General features: G+C 42.6%; 1 protein-coding gene across 3 annotated transcripts in view; it reads left to right on the plus strand.

Moving 5' to 3' along the window:
- LOC126295284 (procollagen-lysine,2-oxoglutarate 5-dioxygenase) overlaps positions 1–23,166 on the plus strand; it is a 508,510-nt gene that overhangs the window by 275,254 nt on the left and 210,090 nt on the right. For all 3 annotated transcript variants that reach the window (XM_049987713.1, XM_049987714.1, XM_049987715.1), the window contains one exon: positions 2,189–2,290. In XM_049987713.1, coding sequence (XP_049843670.1) covers positions 2,189–2,290 — 102 coding nt within the window. The remainder of the gene's footprint in view (positions 1–2,188; positions 2,291–23,166) is intronic.

Here is a 23,166-nt window from a genome sequence, read left to right on the forward strand (position 1 = left end):
TATTCAAGCACTGGTCTCACTGTACAATTTTAACCCCCACACTTTCCTCCATACCAAATTGATGATTTCTTTACACCTCATGATGTGTCCTATCATGTGATCCCTTCTTTTACTAAAATTCTGCCATAAATTTCTGTTCTCCCCAATACTATTCAGAACCTCCTCAGTATTTATTCAGCCTCTGCATTGAATCTGCTGCATTCTTGTGTAGCACCGTGTTTCAAAAGTTTCTATTCTCTCCTTGTCTGTACTGCTTGTTGTCCACATTTTAGTTTTGTGAGGTTTCCTAACACTTCAGATGGCATTCAGTGTTAACAAATTCCTATTTTAAGAAATGTTTTTCTTGCTAGTGCCAGTCAGCATTTTGTACCCTCACTATTTCGGCCCCCGTCAGTTACTTTGCCGACGAAATAGCAGAAATCATCTACTACTTTTACTGTATCTTTTCCTAATCTAATACCCTCATCACCACCTGGTGTAGTTTGACTACATTCCATTACCCTTGTCTTACTTCAGTTGACGTTCATGTTATAACCTCTTTTCAAAATATTGTAAATTCCATTTAACTGTTCTCCGAAGTCATTTGCCATCTCTGACAGAACGACAATCCAAAAAAAACTCCTTTGCGAGCTGTGCCCTACCCCTCATTTTAATTTTTTTAATGTAGTGTACTGGCAGAAAGGAAAATAATCAATTTTTGAAAATATAATGTAATTGGATGGATAAAAAATTTGCAGAACGCGCATATAAAATGTAGTTTGAAAGCTTTTGGAGCCAGTGGCTCCTTCTTCCGGCAGAAGCATTGAAGGGGAAGGAGGAGCATTGAAATTAAAGCACTGGTGAGGTTTAAGAAAAGGGGTAGAGTTTGGAAAAGACTCCCAGAACTCTGGGTCAAGAGAGACTTAGCGGGCAGGATGAGAAGGGAAGACCGATCATTTAAAACTGCGCCGGATGAAATTTGAAAACCTGATAAATTAAAGGTGAAAGATAGGGTAATAAGCAAGTCAGAAATTGGTGCTAATGCATCATACTTGAGTTGATAAGGGTTGGAAAGTTAAGTGTGTTGTATGTGGTAAAGATGGGGGGAAACAGACTGGTGAGAACATAAAATATATAGAAATAAAAGATATAGAAAACTGTAAGGGAGTGAAGAAACGAATAGTTACTGAGAAGAAATGCCGAGACTGAAGATATTAATGTAAATAAGTTGCCAGTTCCCACCCACCTGCACAGTTCTGGGAAACTGATGTCTGGGGGCAGAAATGGAAATGGAAATGTCGTGTGGCTAGGGCCACCCATCGGGTAGATGTGTTGCCTGGTGCAAGTCTTTTGAGATGACTCCAACTTGTGTATCAGTGGGGATGAGATGATGATGATGACACAACAGAACACCCAGTCCCTGAACAGAGAAAATCTCCGACCCAGGCGAGAATCGCCAGTATACACCCTCTGCCTGCGCCCATTCAGAGGATCTGTACTTGCAACACACACTATCCTGTTGCAGAGCATGCTCTACAACAGGACAGTCGTAACCTTGGTGCCTGTTTCACCACACTTGCCATCTGGATTCTTCCCCCAGACACCAGTTTCTCAGAACTGCGATGATGGGAACTTGCATTATGACAACTCCTTGGTTCTCATGACCCACTCGGCATTAAGCTTATGTTAATTTCTTCAGTCTCAACATTTTTCACAGTAACTACTCCTTTCTTCATTCCCTTGCAGTTTTCTGCATCTTTCATTTGCTAATCTTTCTATTTTTCACTGCTCCCCCACCCATCTCTGTCACATACTATGTGATTAGCTTTCCACTCTTATTTACTCTTGCATGTTGTTTCTTCAGTAATCTCCTTCTCACTAATTACACTGTCTTACACCATTAAGCAAAACTGGTGCAGTCATCAACAATCAGTCTCTCCTTCTCATTCCATCCAGTATGTCTCCTCATGACCCAGAGTCCTGGGTGAGTTTTCCGAACTCTACCATTTTTTCCTGAACCTCATCTGTCTTTTCTTTCACTCTTCTTCCTTCCCTTTCAACCCACTGCCTCCAAAAGTTTGCAAACTTTAATAACTTTGTATGTGCATTATCCTACTACTGCTTAATAATTTAAAAAATTGTACTTCTAACTAATAAATGGCATTTTAAAGTGTCCCACTGAAATTATGCAATGTTTATTTTTTTACAGTGACCATTTTCTGAAGAAGAAATGTGACATGTACTTCAACGTTGATGGAGAGGCTCACCTAGACAACCGGCACACATTGCGGCTGCTTGTTGAGCAGAACAGGTAAGATGCCCACAGTTTCTCTCTCTCTCTCTCTCTCTCTCTCTCTCTCTCTCTCTCTCTCTCTCTCTCTCTCTCTTTCTCTATTCCCCCGGTTGGTGTTTGAAAAATAGCAAGCATATCTCCTGGAGTCTGCGTATTATAATCCTCACCTGCCTCTTCATCTTGACTGTAGGTCATAATTGAGGACATTAACTTAAGTTAATTTTCCAAAAAGTAAAATTTTCTGCTCCAGGCTGCACTATTCCAACACCGGGGAGCCTCGGCAATAGTGATGTTCTAAGAAGGGGAAAATAAGCTGAAGATGTGATTTATAGTTGGTGTTAGGGAGGGCATAGGACTAAGGTAGTTTGTCAGCTATCTATATCTACATGACTACTCTGCAATTCACATTTAAGTGCTTGGCACAGGGTTCATCGAACCACAATCATACTATCTCTCTACTATTCCACTCCCGAACAGCGAGCGGGAAAAACGAACACCTAAACCTTTCTGTTCGAGCTCTGATTTCTCTTACTTTATTTTCATGATCATTCCTACCTATGTAGGTTGGGCTCAACAAAATATTTTCGCATTCGGAAGAGAAAGTTGGTGACTGAAATTTCGTAAAAAGGTCTTGCCGCGACGAAAAACGTCTATGCTGTAATGACTTCCATCCCAACTCGTCTATCATATCTGCCACACTCTCTCCCCTATAACGTGATAATACGAAACAAGCTGCCCTTTTTTGCACCCTTTCGATATCCTCCGTCAATCCCACCTGGTAAGGATCCCACACCATGCAGCAATATTCTAACAGAGGACGAACGAGTCTAGTGTACGCTGTCTCTTTAGTGGACTTTGTTGCATCTTCTAAGTGTCCTGCCAATGAAACGCAACCTTTGGCTCGCCTTCCTGACAATATTATCTATGTGGTCTTTCCAACTGAAGTTGTTCATAATTTTAACACCCAGGTACTTAGTTGAATTGACAGCCTTGAGAATTGTACTATTTATTGAGTAATCGAATTCCATCGGATTTCTTTTGGAACTCGTGTGGATCACCTCACACTTTTCGTTATTTAGCGTCAACTGCCACCTGCCACGCCATACAGCAATCTTTTCTAAATCGCTTTGCAACTGACACTGGTCTTAAGATGATCTTACTAGATGGTAAATTACAGCATCATGTGCGAACAACCTAAGAGAACTGCTCAGATTGTCACCCAGGTCATTTATATAGATCAGGAACAGCAGAAGTCCCAGGATGCTTTCCTGGGGAACAACTGATATCACTTCAGTTTTACTCAACGATTTGCCATCTATTACTACGAACGCCAACCTTCCTGACAGGAAATCTCGAATCCAGTCGCACAACTGAGACGATACCCCATAGGCCCGCAGCTTGATTAGAAGTCGCTTATGAGGAACGGTGTCAAAAGCTTTCCGGAAATCTAGAAATACGGAATCAACTTGAGATCCCCCTATCGATAGCGGTCATTACTTCGTGAGAATAAAGAGCTAGCTGCGTTGCACAAGAGCGATGTTTTCTGAAGCCATGCTGATTACGTGTCAATAGATCGTTCCCTTCGAGGTGATTCATAATGTTTGAATACAGTATATGCTCCAAAACCCTACTGCAAACCGACGTCAATGATATAGGTCTGTAGTTAAATGGATTACTCCTATTACCCTTCTTGAACACTGGTGCGACCTGCGCAATTTTCCAATCTGTAGGTACAGATCTATCGGTGAGCGAGCGGTTGTATATGAGTGCTAAGTAGGGAGCTATAGTATCAGCGTAATCTGAAAGGAACCTAATCGGTATACAATCAGGACCTGAAGACTTGCCCGTATCAAGCGATTTGAGTAGCTTCGCGAGGCCTAAGGTATCTACTTCTAAGAAACTCATGCTAGCAGCTGTCCGTGTTTTAAATTCTGGAATATTCCATTCGTCTTCCCTGGTGAAGGAATTTCGGAAAACTTCGTTCAATAACTCCACTTTAGTCGTTGGTAACAGTACCGTCGGCACTGTGCAGCGAAGGTATTGACTGCGTCTTGCCGCTTGTGTACTTTACATACAACCAGAATTTCTTCGGATTTTCTACCAAATTTAGATACAATGAACCTATTAAAGGCATCTCGCATTGTTAGCATATGTTAGCTACAGTGCTGAGGAGGTGTAATGGCTAGCATACGTGCTTAATAAAGGAGGAGGTCCAAGTCAAAGTCCTGGCTATGGCACAAATTTTAATTCATTTCTTCAGCTTCAATTATTATCTCAGATAATTTCTATTTCATCGAACAGCTGCGATGTGACTCCTAAATGCCTTGAAGTTGGAAAAAATATATACAGAGTTAATTCCGTTCAAAAGTGCTGTTTTCTTACCCACAGGGTGTATACAACGGGACAACTGTGATATCTGAGAAAAACCCAAGAATTTTCTCATCTGGGAAAAAAATGGCGAATTAGCCGGGAATTTTTCGGAAATCCGGGAATTTTTCTGAAATCTGGGAATTTTTCATTCTGCAGTTTTAGTTAAATTTTTGTAATTTTGTCTGGTAAGAAATGATTTTCTAGCAAAGAATGTTACTGTATCCTGTTACTGGAGAATGATACTGCAGCAATAAAATATAAACAAGAGGGGAAAAAAAGTAAAACCTTAGTGGCAAAGGAAATGCACCATTTACAACAACAAAACACCATGCACACATTAGTGTCTGCAAACAGCAAAAATACGTCAAAGGCCGTAGGGCAAAGAGTACGTAATACTTCATAACAACAAACTGCTTTCTATGAGCGTGACGTCACAACTGTTTACACTACGTTTCTTTGATCAGTTGCCAGCGGGCTCATGCACTTGTACAGTTGGCTTGCGTATGAGCAGTACCTTCTCCTGCTTCCCGCCACTTGAAGTATGGCTGTTAGCTGTATCGGCAGTAGCAGCAAGCAGCCAGATGTTAACAAAAAAAGTTTGTCTCATGTGCCCTAGATGCCAGATTCGCGCATGCACACAGTTGTCTGAGCTGTAGTGGCGAGGGAGTTAGTCACCACATGACCCGAGTTTGCGTGAAGTGATTTTGCTGCTTGCTGTTTGTTTACAGCTCCCACGTCAAATGAAAAGAAAAGAGATTTCATGTGGCCGGGAGCTATCAAGTGAATTACAATACATTCACATTGTTGTTGTTGTTGTGGTCTTCAGTCCAGAGACTGGTTTGATGCAGCTCCCCATGCTACTCTATCCTGTCATAGCTTCTTCATCTCCCATTACCTACTGCAGCCTACATCCTTCTGAATCTGCTTAGCGTATTCTTCTCTTGGTCTCCCCCTACGATTTTTACCCTCCATGCTGCCCTCCAATGCTAAATTGGTGATCCCTTGATGGCTCAGAACATGTCCTACCAACCGATCCGTTCTTCTGATCAAGTTGTGCCACAAACTTCTCTTCTCCCCAATCCTATTCAATACTTCCTCATTAGTTATGTGCTCTACCCAACTAATCTTCAGCATTCTTCTGTAGCACCACATTTCGAAAGCTTCTATTCTCTTCTTGTCCAAACTATTTATTGTCCATGTTTCACTTCCATACATGGCTACAGTCCATACAAACACTTTCAGAACAGACTTCCCGACACTTAAATCTATACGCGTTGTTAACAAATTTCTCTTCTTCAGAAACGCTTTCCTTGCCATTGCCAGTCTACATTTTATATTCTCTCTACTTCGACCATCATCAGTTATTTTGCTCCCCAAATAGCAAAACTCCTTTACTACTTTAAGTGTCTCATTTCCTACTCTAATTCCCTCACCATCACCCGACTTAATTCGACTACATTCCATTATCCTCGTTTTGCTTTTGTTGATGTTCATCTTATATCCTCCTTTCAAGACACTGTCCATTCCATTCAACTGCTCTTCCAAGTCCCTAGCTGTCTCTGACAGAATGACAATGTCATCGGCGAACCTCAAAGTTCTTATTTCTTCTCCGTGGACTTTAATACCTACTACAAATTTTTCTTTTGTTTCCTTTACTGCTTGCTCAATATACAGATTGAATAACATCGGGGAGAGGCTACAACCCTGTCTCACTCCCTTCCCAACCACTGCTTCCCTTTCGTGTCCCTCGACTCTTATAACTGCCATCTGGTTTCTGTAGAAATTGTAAATAGCCTTTTGCTCCCTGTATTTTACCCCTGCCACCTTTAGAATTTGAAAGAGAGTATTCCAGTCAACATAATTACTGAGGGCAAAATATATTATTGGTTTCAGTTTTCTTATTTTATTTTATTTCCAAGTTATTAGCAGTCAAGCATTAATCACCTTGCAGAACAATGAAGTTATTTTTGTCAGTTAGCTAAAGTCATTTGGCTTTATTAATCTTTCCGCTGAGGCAATCAATTTATTTGAAACGAAGTGTTTCGTTCCACAGTATTAGCTAGTTCCAACTTTTCACTAAATTTCAAGTGCTCGTTATCAACTACTGCCATGTATGGCATTAGGCCATAGTAAAGAACCAAATGTGAGATACGACAGTACCGGTACTCCAAGAAAATTTACATCCCAAAAACCACACTGAAAAGTTTAGTATCAGATGGGATCTACTTCACTGTGAATCTGGAAAAAAACCAATGCGCACTTCGAGCCAAGTTATGCATTTTAGTGTGGTTTATGAATTTCCGATGCTCTTGGACTATCCCCTGATGTCCTGTTTCTTTTATGGCGTAATGTAAGCTCTCTTAGTCCTTTATACTTACGAACATGCAGGCTTCTTACATCAGTGCAGCTGTGCACACACAATAATGCCTGTTTTCTAGCACTCTCTGGCAACCGCTAAATCGAACGTATTGCTAACAGTCTCGGGATAGTATACCAGGTGTACCGGTATGAAATGAGCGTTAAGATAGAAATGTGTCGATAGGGAACATTTGTTGTGAACGAGCGTTAATTTTTTTTTTTGTTTGGTTGGTATGACATCTGTCAAAGATATTTAGTATACATCAAGTCATGGAACAAGCAACATCACATGTTTTCATCATTTTAACAATTTCGAGTTTTGTACCAGAAAGTGATGATTTGCGGAAAGCATCAATTTTTTGTTTTCATTTGAAATAGAAGTGCTGCAGAATCGCATCGAATGCTAGTCAAGGCATATGGTGATCACGCTCTATCAGAAGCAACATGCGAAAGATGGTTTCAACGGTTCAGAAATAATGATCTTTATGTAACAACTGAAGAACGTGGAAGACCACCAAAAACGTTTGAAGACGCCGAATTGCAAGCAATATTGGGTGAAGATGATACTTTGTGTCAGAAACAAATGGCAGCAATGCTAAATGTTGTACAACAAACAATTTCTGACCGTTTGAAAGCTATGGGAAAGATCCAAAAGTGTGTAAAATGAGTGACACACGAATTGAATGAAAGACAGATGGAAAACCAAAAAACCATTTGTCAAATTTTGCTTCAAAGACGTGAAAAAAGAAAATCAATTTTGAATCGAACTGTTACTGCCGATGAAAAATTGATTTATTTTAAGGATCTGAAACGGGAAAAATCAAGGGTTAATCCGGGACAACCATCAACATCGACTGCAAAACCAGATCAATTTGGCAAGAAGACAATGCTCTGTGTTTGGTGGGATCAGAAAGGTGTGGTGTATCACGAGCTTCTAAAACCCGGTGAAACTGTGAATACTAATCGCTACAGACAACAAATGCTCAATTTGAACTATGCATTGATCAAAAAAAGAACAGAATGGGCCAGAACACATGGCAAAGTAATATTTTTACACGACAGCTGCACACAATGCAAAACTGGTTCAGGATACAATCAAAACACCTGGCTGGGAGCTGCTACCCCACCCGCCGTATTCACCAGACTTGGCCCCTTCCGACTACCATTTGTTTTCATCAATGGGACACGCATTGGTTGAAGAATACTTCGATTCTAAGGAAGAAGTCGAAAATTGGGTGTCTGATTGGTTTGCTTCAAAAGACGAACATTTCAATTGGTGTGGTGTCCACAAATTGCCAGAAAGGTGGTCGAAATATATAGAAAGCTATGGTCAGTACTTTCAATAAAATGTTTTTACTTTTCAAATCAAAATTAGTCTTTCAGTTTCACAAAACAAAAAAACAAAACGCTCATTTCATACCGGTACACCTGGTAGCAAACTGTGGTTCGAAGAGCATTACTTTTAAAGTAAATTTCTTTTTATGCAAGATGGAATGCATTTCTGAATTTCTTAAATCACAGAGTGTTGAGAACTGAACACTTTGAGGACCAGCCACTTACAAGAATTTAGAGCCCAGAACACCAGACATTTATGTCATTGTTTTAAGTTTATTGGCACATTTGTGTGATATATCTTAAAGTACAACAGACGCAAAAAAGGTCAATATTACATTTGGAAGCTTAGCTTCTCTTGTAGCTTATTAATCTTAGAGACAAATATTATATGTGAAAGCTTGGCTTTTCCTGTTGCTACACTATGTACATTAATGTAAACCGTTAACTTTTCTTCGTTGTGTATTCACACTACGCACGTGATCTATGCTCTGAATAGCTGCTGTCATCGGCTGGCAAGATCACGTGGCATGAGATGTGACTGGCTTACAAAAGGACATTGCAATCTCGATTTCAATGCTGCAGAAACTAACTTGCTGGATTTGGTGCAATTCAAATTTATACTTTAGTAATACAAAAATATGCAGCGTATATGTTGCTGCACATCAAAGGTCTTTCCAAGACTTCTCTCTCCCGTAACCCACCATGCCCGTAAGTTCTACAGCAGTGTATAAAATGTTAGCCATTCAAAGGAGTGATAAGTTTTACAGTTCCAAAGGAAAAATCTATGGAAAACCTACTGTCATTAGCACAGAAAAAGTGTATTTCCGTCCAGGAAAAAATATAGTTTTTAAACAGGATAGACGGGAATAATCCAGGCTTTTTTTCCCCTTATCTACGTACCGTATTTACTCGAATCTTAACTGCCCTCGAATCTAAGCCGCACCTGAAAAATGAGACTCGAAATCAAGGGGGAAAAAAATTTCCCGAATCTAAGCCGCACCTGAAATTTGAGACTCGAAATTCAAAGGGAGAGAAAAGTTTTAGACCACACCCGCAAATCGAAACATAGTTGGTCCACTGTAACACGAGACAGAATTGAGGTCGAATGAATGACGATACAGCTACAGTAGTTTGGTTCGAGTCATAAGCTTAGCAGTTAAGCTTTACCAAGTAGCCATTGCAATGTATCAGGCGCTCCGTCCGTATTTATACGGGTACCCTTCCTTTTCCACGTGCATCATCTGGTTTCAATTGATTGCTTATTTTTCTTTGATCTGATAAGTGCCGTTCTCTTTGTTATAGGTGTTTACGTCACTCTAAGCTGAAAATACATTACTGTACTGTGTCATGCATTGTTTGTCGCATTCTGATAATGTGTGCTTACGACCTGTCGCCGCTCACGGCGTGGCTTGCTTTTGTGTGCGCTACCGCGGCTTACAATAAAAGAGAGAGAGAGAGAGAGAGAGAGAGAGAGAGAGAGAGAGAGAGAGAGAGAGAGAGAGGAGAATTGCCTCACAAGCAAAACAATGGCAAGAGACTGCAATTTGTTGTTACTTACACTGGTGCTTTCTTTGATAATGATAAACAAGAACCAAATAATTGACTTTGTATGATAGAAGATGTTCTGGACGAGAGTATAACAAAAATTTTTCTCCATTTGAAAATCTTTGCACACGCCTCTTTAGTACATTGCATTCTGCACAGAAATTAGATTTATCTTAGATTTAAAAATCTAGTTAGTTACCGTGGTTCATTTCTGACTGTATCACTATCAGCATATGAATAATACGAATATTAACATGACATGATATGTATATTCTTCCGCGTTTGCTGTTGTCTCACTCCAGTTTCGTAGTTTTAGGCAGAGAGGATTTAAATGAGATAGCAGCAAACACAAAAGAATACATGGCAAATGTTTATATTCTTCTACCTTTTAATTTACTTACTGACTCAGAGGTTTTGGCGCCAGTATTTATCTTTGAGGCTGGAAAGCATGCCTGTATAGCGCTACATATATTCGATGGCAGAAGTTAGTTGTGGTGGCACCTACCAACATTTTTCAAAAAAAAAAAAAAAAAATGGCTCTGAGCACTATGGGACTCAACTGCTATGGTTATCAGTCCCCTAGAACTTAGAACTACTTACACCTAACTAACCTAAGGACATCACAGACACCCATGCCCGAGGCAGGATTCGAACCTGCGACAGTAGCAGTCGCACGGTTCCGGACTGCGCGCCTAGAACCGCGAGACCACCGCGGCCGGCGAACATTTTTCAGAACTTCCGCGTGCTTTGCACTCAATTCTAAGCCGCAGGTGGTTTTTTGGGTTACAAAAACGGGGAAAAACGTGCGGCTTAGATTCGAGTAAATACGGTATACACCCTGTATGCATGTCCACTGTTTTCTGTTTTGATTACAAGAGGAATCTATGGAGGAAAATCCGTATCAGCACTTGTTTGAAAATGTTCTGAATCAAATTTTCCCAGCAGTTGTCTTTATACGAGCGTTTGAGCAAACTGTGTTAAGCTCCCCGCAGTTCTGCCCACACTGTCGGTCACGTCTTGTGGACAGTACGTTTTGTATTTGGCCGCACGGAGAAGCAAAGCAGACTAAATTCCATCAGGATATTAACAGTCTCCAGAAGAACGTCCAGTTTATGCTAGAACGAGAAAGTAATGGTACGATGCCGTTTCTGGACTTTGAGGTCTACACAACTGCCGACGGCAGAATCGGACGTGAGGCCTACCGGAAACCTACTCACACTGACCATTGCGTATTCCAAAATTTCTGACTCAGACATTTTCCATACGAGTACTACAGACGCTACCCACTCGAACACTACACATCAGTGATAAAAATTGTGTCAAACAAGAATTCAAAGATCTGCATAACATTATACGAGCCAATGGATACGACAGTAAAGTACTGAGAAGAGCTATCAAATTCAGCAGGAAGCCAGTATCAAAGAAGGGAGATAAAATAACAACTCTCGATGGTGCATTACCTGACTTGGAGGGCAATTGAAGGCATTAGTTATAGATGGAGCAGGTGAGTTGCTTTGGTGAGGGGGCATCAGACAAGTCTTCTGAAGTGGCCACAGAGTCCAGGATTTGGTAGGATCCACTAAGGACTCATAAAAAGCCACGAAAGCTGACAGTGTATGTGAGAGACTGTGTGAGTGCGGTGCACCTACATTGGGGAAACTGCTAAATCTGTTAAGCGCGTGCGCACAGTATTGTCGCTGGTAGTTGCGCTGTCAGCACAGCGAGTGTGCGGGAAGTGCCAGTGGTGGTGGTTGCGGGCAGCCACTGCAGGGGAAATGCCGAGCGTCGGAGGGGCAGTGCCATTCCAAACTCAAGTCTGTGCTCACTTATCTTGTAAATACAGGCTGTTTATAAATGAATATCAGGGTTTTAATGCTTTATAATATTTTTATGTTAAACTTACAGTTATAAATGATGTGTCAAATGAAAGAGCAACTCAAACAGTTGTACCAAGAACCTTATAAATGTTCAGTGTGAGCACCATTTGTCACATGGCACGCATAAAGTCTGTAGCCGAGTTCTTCCCAAACGTAGATAAGTGTGTCTTCAGTGATTGTAGCAACAGCTGCTTCAATCCGGTTTCTTAATTCGTGGAGGGCTGCTGGTAGCGTAGGTACGTACACACGATCCTCGGTGAAGCCCCAAAGGAAAAAATCACATGGCATTAGGTTGTGTGAACGTGGAGGCCACGCGAAGCGAGTCCTGTCGTTGGGCCCCTTTCGGCCTATCCAGCACTTGGGTACAGTGAAGTTCAACTAATCGCGTACTTTGCTATGCCAGTGGCGTTGCACTATCTTGCTGGAAAATGAAGTTCTCCGGCTCATCTTGTTCCAACTGAGGGAAGAGCCATTGCTCTAATGTATCAAGGTAAGAAGTGCCAGTTACAGTAGGTTCACCAAAACAGAAAGGCCGATAAACTTTCCGCCGGGATACGGTACAAAAGACAGTCACTGTAGGGGAATCTCGTTGCATTTGTACAACCTCGCGAGGATTTTCTGAGCCCCAGATGCGCATGTTGTGAGTATTAACGTGTCCACTTAGGTGAAAGGTCGATTCATCACTGAAGACAACATGATCCAGAAAATCTTCATCGTTACGTAACAACATTTCGTTTGTGAAGTTGGCACGTAAATCGTGGTCTGCCGGCTTTAGAGCCTGTAATAACTGTAAACGGTAAGAACGTACTTTCACACGTTTTCTTAAAATTTTCCAAACAGTCGACACGGGAACTTGTAATTCGCGTCTAGCCTTTCGGACTAATTTCTTTGGGCTACAAGTGTATGACTCTCTCACCCACTCAACAGTCTCTTCACTGACTCTTGGTTGTCCTGTGATCTTCCCTTTACAAAGGCAGCCGGTATCTTCAAATTGATGATACCACCTACAAATGTTATCATCACCTGGAGGATCACAACTGAACTTCAGCCGGAATGCACGTTGCACAGTAACTACAGGTTCGGTCTTTGCAAACTGCAAAACACAAAATCCTTTCTGTTCACTAGTCGCCCTATTCACTACTACGACTGTGTAACAGATTGCGGCAGGAACATTGCGTGCTGCGAATGTGCACTGGTGCCAAACACAAATATTTAGTTGCTCTTTCGTTTGACACATAATTTATAAATGTCAGTGTAATGTAATAAATACACTCCTGGAAATGGAAAAAAGAACACATTGACACCGGTGTGTCAGACCCACCATACTTGCTCCGGACACTGCGACAGGGCTGTACAAGCAATGATCACACGCACGGCACAGCGGACACACCAGGAACCGCGGTGTTGGCCGTCGAATGGCGCTAGCTGCGCAGCATTTGTGCACCGCCGCCGTCAGTGTCAGCCAGTTTGCCGTGGCATACGGAGCTCCATCGCAGTCTTTAACACTGGTAGCATGCCGCGACAGCGTGGACGTGAACCGTATGTGCAGTTGACGGACTTTGAGCGAGGGCGTATAGTGGGCATGCGGGAGGCCGGGTGGACGTACCGCCGAATTGCTCAACACGTGGGGCGTGAGGTCTCCACAGTACATCGATGTTGTCGCCAGTGGTCGGCGGAAGGTGCACGTGCCCGTCGACCTGGGACCGGACCACAGTGAGGCACGGATGCACGCCAAGACCGTAGGATCCTACGCAGTGCCGTAGGGGACCGCACCGCCACTTCCCAGCAAATTAGGGACACTGTTGCTCCTGGGGTATCGGCGAGGACCATTCGCAACCGTCTCCATGAAGCTGGGCTACGGTCCCGCACACCGTTAGGCCGTCTTCCGCTCACGCCCCAACATCGTACAGCCCGCCTCCAGTGGTGTCGCGACAGCCGTGAATGGAAGGACGAAAGGTGACGTGTCGTCTTCAGCGATGAGAGTCGCTTCTACCTCGGTGCCAATGATGGTCGTTTGCGTGTTTGGCGCCGTGCAGGTGAGCGCCACAATCAGGACTGCATACGACCGAGGCACACAGGGCCAACACCCGGCATCATGGTGTGGGGAGCGATCTCCTACACTGGCCGTACACCTCTGGTGATCGTCGAGGGGACACTGAATAGTGCACGGTACATCCAAACCGTCATCGAACCCATCGTTCTACCATTCCTAGACCGGCAAGGGAACTTGCTGTTCCAACAGGACAATGCACGTCCGCATGTATCCCGTGCCACCCAACGTGCTCTAGAAGGTGTAAGTCAACTACCCTGGCCAGCAAGATCTCCGGATCTGTCCCCCATTGAGCATGTTTGGGACTGGATGAAGCGTCGTCTCACGCGGTCTGCACGTCCAGCACGAACGCTGGTCCAACTGAGGCGCCAGGTGGAAATGGCATGCAAGCCGTTCCACAGGACTACATCCAGCATCTCTAGATCGTCTCCATGGGAGAATAGCAGCCTGCATTGCTGCGAAAGGTGGATATACACTGTACTAGTACCGACATTGTGCATGCTCTGTTGCCTGTGTCTATGTGCCTGTGGTTCTGTCAGTGTGATCATGTGATGTATCTGAACCCAGGAATGTGTCAATAAAGTTTCCCCTTCCTGGGACAATGAATTCACGGCGTTCTTATTTCAATTTCCAGGAGTGTATTATAAAGCGTTAAAACCCCAATATTCATTTATGAACACTCTGTATTAAGTGGAGCCCCTCCATGCCTGCAGTTGCACAGTGAACATTCAAAAAGATCTACTGTCACCTCTGCTTTGATTATCATCTACAAATAGTTCTGCTGAAAATGCAAGAAAAGCAGCAACTTATTTTTGCCTGGCTTATTAACCATCAAAGTTTGACTAAAACCTTAATTTCTTTTTTTGCAATGATAAAATTTGCTTCTTTTGCCAAAACACAGTGGAGTTTTCACAATTTCACCTCTCTAAGATGTTGTCCAGATGCAATTGCGAGAGAATTTTGAAACAGTGGTTTGTTAAGTGAGGAACTTCGAACAAGTAAAGTCAATAATTATGAAAAAGCCCATCCTCAGTACAAAAATTAATGTTTAATATCTTCACTTATATTTTTCCAAAACACACAGCATTTCTCATTTCACCAGCTATTGATGACCCTCAAAAATTGCATTCTTTCGTCGGAAAAGCCTGTAGTTAGTGGAACAACACAGTAGGTAATAAAGTTTCACATAGTAACCATATGGCAAAATACTCTTCTCTTTGCATACTATTGTTTGCCAAAATCTTGTTTTGATATCGCAGACTGCTTGTGATGATGAATGTTATGTATATTTCTTTCTGGCTTTATCACTGGTGTACGTAGTTACGAATGAATGAGCTATATTTTCAAGATTGGTGGCAGATAGACCTCCACTCAAATCTAAAGAAAAATTCAGTATATTAGCTAAATTTCATACACAGCAACATATTGTGTAATATGCACCAAATGACAAATCATAGTGACCCTATCTTTTATTGCAGACTTTCTCGAAATTCACACACTGTCTAAAATAAAGGCAAATACCACACTAACTAATACCATTGATGGGCTGTCATTATGAAGCTGACGTCTAAAGCTATAAGCAACACAATTAATTTTTTTCTTCTTTTTCTGTAAAATCAATTGAGAGAGATTGCAGAGTGTGCATCTCTATTCTGTCATAGCAGCACTTCGCCAACTGGCCAAAAGTGGCAAACAGTGTTGACCTTCCCTTCCAAACAAAAAAAATTAACTCCACTAGTACCTTGGATGAGGGCAACGGCCTTGCCACAATGGATACACCTGTTCCCGTGAGATCACCGAAGTTAAGTGCTGTCGGGTGTGGTCAGGACTCGGATGGGTGACTGTCCAGGCTGCCATGTGCTGTTGCAATTTTTCGGGGTGCACTCAGTCTCGTGATGTCAATCGAGGAGCTACTCGACCAAATAGTAGTGGCTCCGGTCAAGAATACCATCGTAACGACCGGGAGAGCGGTGTGCTGACCCCACGCCCCTCCTATCCGCATCCTCCACCGAGGATGACACGGCGGTCGGATGGTCCTGGTAGGTCACTTGTGGCCTGAAGACAGAGTGCCTCAGATGAAATTTGATCGCTTTACCCTGACCACCATAGCCTGAACAGACTTTATTACCCACATAGCAGAGCAGGAACACTGTGTTCAGTTGTGGCAGCAGAACAGATCAGCACTAGCAGATCACCACCACAATTGTGGGCAGCCTCTGAAGTTTCAAGAATATTTGCAACACAACTGTGGATCTGCACATGTAAAATGAGAGGGGCAGTCAACCTGTTGCAACAGCCTGATAGTATCGACATTGAAGCCAGATACGGGCTACTGACGTCCTGGGTGCCAGCAATCCCGGCACGACGTGTGACTGCAGGACAGTGACCTTTCTGGATACTGCAGAGACCAACTGAATTAAACAAACAGTGCATACACAACTGGTGTCATTTCTCCACGACTAACAGCCTTCAAAAGCTTGTCGCTGATTTGTAGCAGGCTATTTGTTGCCAGCGAGTCGTGCATTTTGCATATAGTCTGCCACATACCCTTTCCTCTTGTGTAAGATCCACAAACGTTATTTTAGCTCTAATAAAATCTGATACATTTACATTTGTTGCTCTAGTGCAGCAGTGGGAGCCACTTTGTGGAAGCAGATGTTGATGGAGGGTGACAACTATTAAAATGATGTCATGCATTAGTTAACTCTGCATTTCATAATGTGTAATAGGCAGACACCTATCCAGACCATCACACAGGAATTCCAAACTGCATCAGGATCCACTGCAAGTACTATGACAGTTAGGCGGGAGGAGAGAAAACTTGGATTTCGTGGTTGAGTGGCTGCTCATAAGCAACACATCATGCCAATAAATGCCAAATGACACCTCGTGTGGTGTACGGAGTATAAACATTGGACATTTGAACAGTGGAAAAATGTTGTGTGGAGTGACAAATCACGGTACAGAATATTGTGATCCGATGGCAGAGTGTAGGTAATGTGAATGCCCGGTGGACGTAATCTGCCAGCTTGTTTAGTGCTAGCAGTAAAATTTGGTGGTGGTGGTGTTATGGTGTGGTCGTGTTTTTCATGGAGGGGGCTTGCACCCCTTGTTGTTTTGCGTGGCATTATCACAGCACAGGCCTACATTGATGTTTTAAGCACCTTTCCACTGTTGAAGAGCATTTGGGGGATGGTGACATATTTCAACACGATGAAGCAAATGTTCATATTGCACGGCCTGTGGCAGAGTGATTACAAGACAGTAACACCCCTGTAATGGACTGGCCTGCACAGAATGCTGACCTGAATCCTACGGAACACCTTTGGGATGCTTTTGAACGCCGACTTTGTACCCGGCCTCACAGACTGACATTGATACCTCTCCTCAGTGCAGCACTCCGTGAAGAATGGGCTGACATTCCCCAAGAAACCTTCAGCACCTGACTGAACATATGCGTATGAGAGTCATCGAGGCCAAGTGTTGGCCAACACCTTATTGAATTCGAGCATTATTGATGACTTGTAAGTCATTTTCAGCCAGGTGTCCGGATCGTTTTATCACACAGTGTACATAGAAGTAAAAGATATAGAAAACTAAAAGGGAATGGAGAAAGGAATAGTTACTGAGAAGAAATTCTGAGACTGAGGAAGTTAATAAAAGGTATAAATTGTTAAATGAAAATTCGGACTGTCTCAGCAGGTAGAACAAAAACCGTTGGCAGATGCATACGGTCTGTGGGCCGCTATTTGCCGACAGATGGTCTAGTGAGATGATTAGAATAGTGATGTATTGGTGCACCCAATCCACAGCTAATTAGTCTTTGCCCTGCGGAAGTTCACTTCAACTTAGCCAAAACATTGTTTTACTTTAGATGATGAGGCTGAACAACTGGAAGAATTTTAATGAGACTAATGCTGCCGCAAAAGACTATGTATCTATTAACAGGTTTTTATTACATTCACACAGCGTTTGTGAGAGAAATGTGTTACATGTTATAAGTTCTGTAGAATCAAACGAGAAATGTTTTTCATGTTATAACAGGGTGTATACGACCCGGGACAACTGGGAAATCCGGGGAAAACCCGGGAATTTTTTCATCCGGGAGAAAACCGGGGAAAACCCCGGAATTTTTCGGAATTCCGCGAATTTTTCATTGTTTTAGCTTTCAGTTAAATTTTTTTTAAATTGTGGCTGCAGAATTGATTCTCTAGCAAAGCATGTTATTGTATCCTGCTACTGGAGAATGATACCGCAGCAATAAAATATAAACAAGAGGGAAAAAAAAGTAAAACCTTAGTGACAAAGGAAATGTGCAATTTACAGCAACAAAAAACCGTGCACGCACAAGCGTTTGCAAATAGCAAACATATGTCAAAGGCCGTAGGGCGCAAACTGTAATTCTTCGTAACAATAAACTGCTTGTTATAAGCATGACGTCACAACTGTTCACATTAGGTTCGTTTGACCAATTGCCAGCGGTCTGTTGCGCATGCGCATTTGACCCGTGTATAAGCAGTACCTTCTCCTGCCACTTGAAGTTTGGCTGTTAGCTGTGTCGGTAGTACCAGCAAGCAGCCAGATGCAAACGAGAAAAATTTTTCTCGCGCGCCCTAGCTGCACAGAGTTGTCTGAGTTATAGTGGAGAGGGGGTTAACCTCCACGTGACTCGTGTTTACGTTAAGCGATTTCGCTGCTTCTCTTCGTGTACAGCTCCCGAGTGAAATGAAAACAAAACGGATTTCTGTGGCCGGGGAACTATCAAGTGAATTAAAATACATTCACATAATTGCGGAGGGCAAAAATATATTATTAATTTCAGTTTTCTGATTTTATTTGATTTTATTTACAAGTTAGTAGGAAGTTAGTTGCAAAACGATGAAGTTATTTTTGCAAGTTTGCTGAAGAAATTTGGCTTTATTAATCTTTTCTCTGAGGCAATCATTTTATTTGAAACGAAATGTTTCATTCTACAGTATTGGCTAGTTCCAACTGCTCGCTGAATTTAAAGTGCAATTTCAAGTGCACGTTATCATCTTCTGCCATATCTGGCATTGTGCCATTATAAAGAACCAAAAATGAGATCGTAGAGTACTGGTACTCCAAGAAAATCTACAGTATTGGCTAGTTCCAACTGCTCGCTGAATTTAAAGTGCAATTTCAAGGGCACGTTATCATCTTCTGCCATATCTGGCATTATGCCATTATAAAGAACCAAAAATGAGATCGTAGAGTACTGGTACTCCAAGAAAATTTACATCCCAAAAACCACACTGAAAAGCTTAAGATCAGATGGGACCTACTTCATTGTGAATCTGAAAAAAGCCAATTCGCGCTTCAAGCCGAATTATGAATTTTAGTATGGCTCACGAAATTCCGATGCTCTTTGGAGAATCCTCTGATGCCCTGTTTCTTTTATGGTGTAATGTAAACTCTCTTAGTGCTTTATACACACGAACATGCGGGCTTCCTACACCACCGCAGTTGCACAAGCACAATAATGCATGTTTTCTGGCGCTCTCTGACAACTGGTAAATCGAACCTATTTCTAACAGTCTCCGGATGGTATTGTGAACGGTGGTTAGAAAACCGTTACTTTCAAAGTAAATTTCTTTTTACGCAAGATGACTTATGTTACGTGTGAGAAAGTGGAATGGATATCTAAATCACATATCGAAACTGAACAGTTTGAGGACCAGCCACTTACAAGAATTTCGAGCCGAGACATTTATGTCATAATATTAAATTAACTGCCACATTTGTGTGATGTATCTTAAAGTATAACACACGCAAAAAAGATCAATATTACATGTGAAAGCTAAGCTTCTGTTGTAGCGTGTTAATCTTAGAGACTAATATTATATGTGAAAGCTTAGCTTTTCTTGTAGATATACGGTACTGTGTACATTAATGTAAACGGTTAACTTTTCCTCTTGCGTGTTCGCGCTAGGTAACCAGTGATCTTGCTTTTGGCTGAGTATAACACGTGTCCTATGTTCTGAATAGCTGCTGTCATCGGCTGACGAGATCTCGTGGCTTGAGATATGACTCGCTTACAAAAGGACATCGCAACCTCGGTTTCAATGCTCTGGAAACTAAAGCGCTGTGTTTGGTGCAATTACGAATTTATACTTTCGTAATACGAAAAAATGCAACGTGTATGTTGCTGCAAATCAAAGGTCTTTGCAACACTTCTCTCGTTTTATTTTATTATTTTTTTATTTTTTCAATTTTTTTTTTAAGTTCTACGCGATTGTATAAAACGTTAACCATTCAAAGAATTGATAAGTTTTACAGTTCTGAGGGAAAATCTACTGTCACTTAGCACAGAAAAAGTGTATTTTCGCTCTGGAAAAAGCGAATTTTTTAAACGGGATATCCGGGAGAAACCCGGGAATGATCCAGTAATTTTTTTTTCCTTGTCCCCGTATACACCCTGTATTAGTTCGGTAGAATCAACATACAATGCGAACAAACAGAAATTAAATATTGTTTTTGCTGGGAGAGTAACAGTGCCATCACGAGACATCACACATCCGAGGTGGTGTACATGCCACTCTGTGGCCTGTGGCAGTGAGGTTTGCTGCGGCACTGATAGAGCTCGCGCCTGGGAGTGTGCTCTCAAAAATGGGACGTTTCTTGGCACGGAAGGACGATGGTCTAACAGATACGACATGGTGTCTGCGGGCTCTAGAAGGCTGATCTCTTGGGTCTGCGATTACTATACTGTCATTCATAGTCGGACTATTTTATAAAAAGCCAATTAACTGTGAACCCTTTTGATTAATTGAGAGATTTTATTGTGTAACATTTAAGATTACGGGATATGTGTCTACTTGGAGCGTGAGTTTAACTCGAACCATTACGTGGCAGTGGAAAAGTTTTTATGCAGAGAATGTTTGTGCAGTTTTTGCTGTTGAGCCTGAGTCGATCTAATTCTCATTTTAATACGTCAGATCTGTAACTGTGACTAGGTGCTCTCTTGTGTATCCAGTGATATTGTAAATTATGACTAGAGGAGCCTTACTTAAGTAACCATCTATACTACTCGCTATTAAAATTGCTACAAAAAAAAAAATACAGATGATAGACAGGTATTCATTGGACAAATATATTATACTAGAACTGACATGTGACTACATTTTTACGCAATTTGGGCACATATATCCTGAGAAATCAGTACCCAGAACAATCACCTCTGGCCGTAATAGCGGCCTTGTTAGGCCTGGGCATTGAGTCAAACAGAGCTTCCATGGCGTGTACAGGTACAGCTGCCTGTGCAGCTCCAACACGACACCACAGTTCATCAAGAGTGGTGGCTGGCGTATTGTGACGAGCCAGTTGCTCGGCCACCATTGACCAGACGTTTTAAATTGGTGAGAGATAATGGAGAATGTGCTGGCCAGGGCAGCAGTGAAACATATTCTGTATCCAGAAAAGCCCGTACAGGACTTGCAACTTGCGGTCGTGCATTATCCTGCTGAAATGTAGGGTTTCGCAGGGATCGAAGGACAGGCAGAGCCACGGGTCGTAACACATCTGAAATCGCACTGGGTGATAAGCCAGTATGGCGGTGACAAATACTCGCTTCCAAAGTGCGTTCACCGCGATGTCGCGAAACACGGATGCGACCATCGTGATGCTGTAACAGAACCGGGATTGATTGGAAAAAATGACGTTTTGCCATTCGTGCACCCAGGTTCGTCGTCGAATACACCATCGCTGGCGCTCCTGTCTGTGATGCAGCGTCAAGGGTAACCGCAGCCACGGTCCCCGAGCTGATAGTCTATGGTGTTGTAAACGTCATCGAACTGTTCGTGCAGATGGTTGTTGTCTTGCAAACGTCCCCATATGTTGACTCAGGGATCGAGACGTGGCTGCACGATCCGTTACAGCCGTGCGGATAAGATGCCTGTCATCTTGACTGCTAGTGATACGAAGCCGTTGGGATCCAGCACGGCGTTCCGTATTACCCTCCTGAACCCAGCGATTCAATATTGTACTAACAGTCATTGAATCTCGACCAACGCAAGCAGCAATGTCGCGATACGATAAACCGAAATCGCGATAGGCTACAATGCGACCTTTATCAAAGTCGGAAACGCGATGGTACGCATTTCTACTCCTTACACAGGCATCACAACAATGTTTCACCAGGCAACGCCGGTCAACAGCTGTTTGTGTATGAGAAATCGGTTGGAAACTTTCCTCAAGTCAGAACGTTGTAGGTGTCGCCACTGTCGCCAACCTTGTGTGAATGCTCTGAGAAGCTAATCATTTGCATATCACAGCATCTTCTTCCTGCCGGTTAAATTTCGCATCTATAGCACGTCATCTTTGTGGTGTAGCAATTTTAATGGCCAGTAGTGCAATAGTTGATATCTTCATAATCTACACTCTGGACGAAGACACCGTATCCTTATTCCTTCATAACTTCAACGCTCTGTCTCCCATCTGCTTCACCTGGTGCCCCTCATCCCAGCATGCCACCCTCTACAAGTTGGCCCCCTCCTCTATGATGGCTCCATCTGCACACCAAGAAATCTGTTGCGCACAGCCTGGCCACTCGGGGATGGCGTATCTGTAGTGACAAAACCTCCCTCGCTCGGTATGCCGAGGGTCTCACTGAGGCCTTCACAGACAGGGACTATGTTCCAGACATAGTCCGCAAACAAATCTCCGCTGCCGTTTCCCCTTAAACCCCCCAATCATCCCACCACCTCCAAAACCCAGCTACAAAGGAGTAACCTCTTTGTCACCCACTACCATCCCAGACTGGAACAACTGAACCACATCCTTTGTTAGAGCTTTGATCACCTATTGGCTTGTCCTGAAATGAGGGACACCCTAATCGAGATCCGACCCACACCCCTAAAGTGGTGTTCTGTCACCCACTCAACCCCGGAACATCCTAGTCCGTTAGGTCTTATAATTAAATTGTCTTTGAGACAAAATCTCATCTTTATCTGTGATAATGAAGGAAGCTGAATAAATGAATTAAAATTTGTGCCGCGGCCAGAACTTGGACCTGGGTCTCATTACTTACTGCACAGGACTTCTGACCGTTACACCCACACAGCACTGGTTAGCAGTGCTGCACGGACTACCCAAGTGCAAAGCCCTCTTCAACACAAATTTCAGTTCACATGTTCAGCTTATTTTCCTCCTAAATCGTCACTGTTCCTTAGCTAGCAGTAGGATTTTGGAGCATATACTGAACCCGAACATTATGAATCACCTTGAAGAAAATGGCTTATTGATACATAACCAAGACGAATTCAGAAAATGTCGTTCTTGTGCATGTAACGAGTGCTGTTGACAAGGGATCTCAGATCAATTGCATATTCCTAGATTTCCAG

This window comes from Schistocerca gregaria, chromosome 11 (assembly GCF_023897955.1).
Source record: "Schistocerca gregaria isolate iqSchGreg1 chromosome 11, iqSchGreg1.2, whole genome shotgun sequence".
Classification (NCBI taxonomy): domain Eukaryota; kingdom Metazoa; phylum Arthropoda; class Insecta; order Orthoptera; family Acrididae; genus Schistocerca; species Schistocerca gregaria.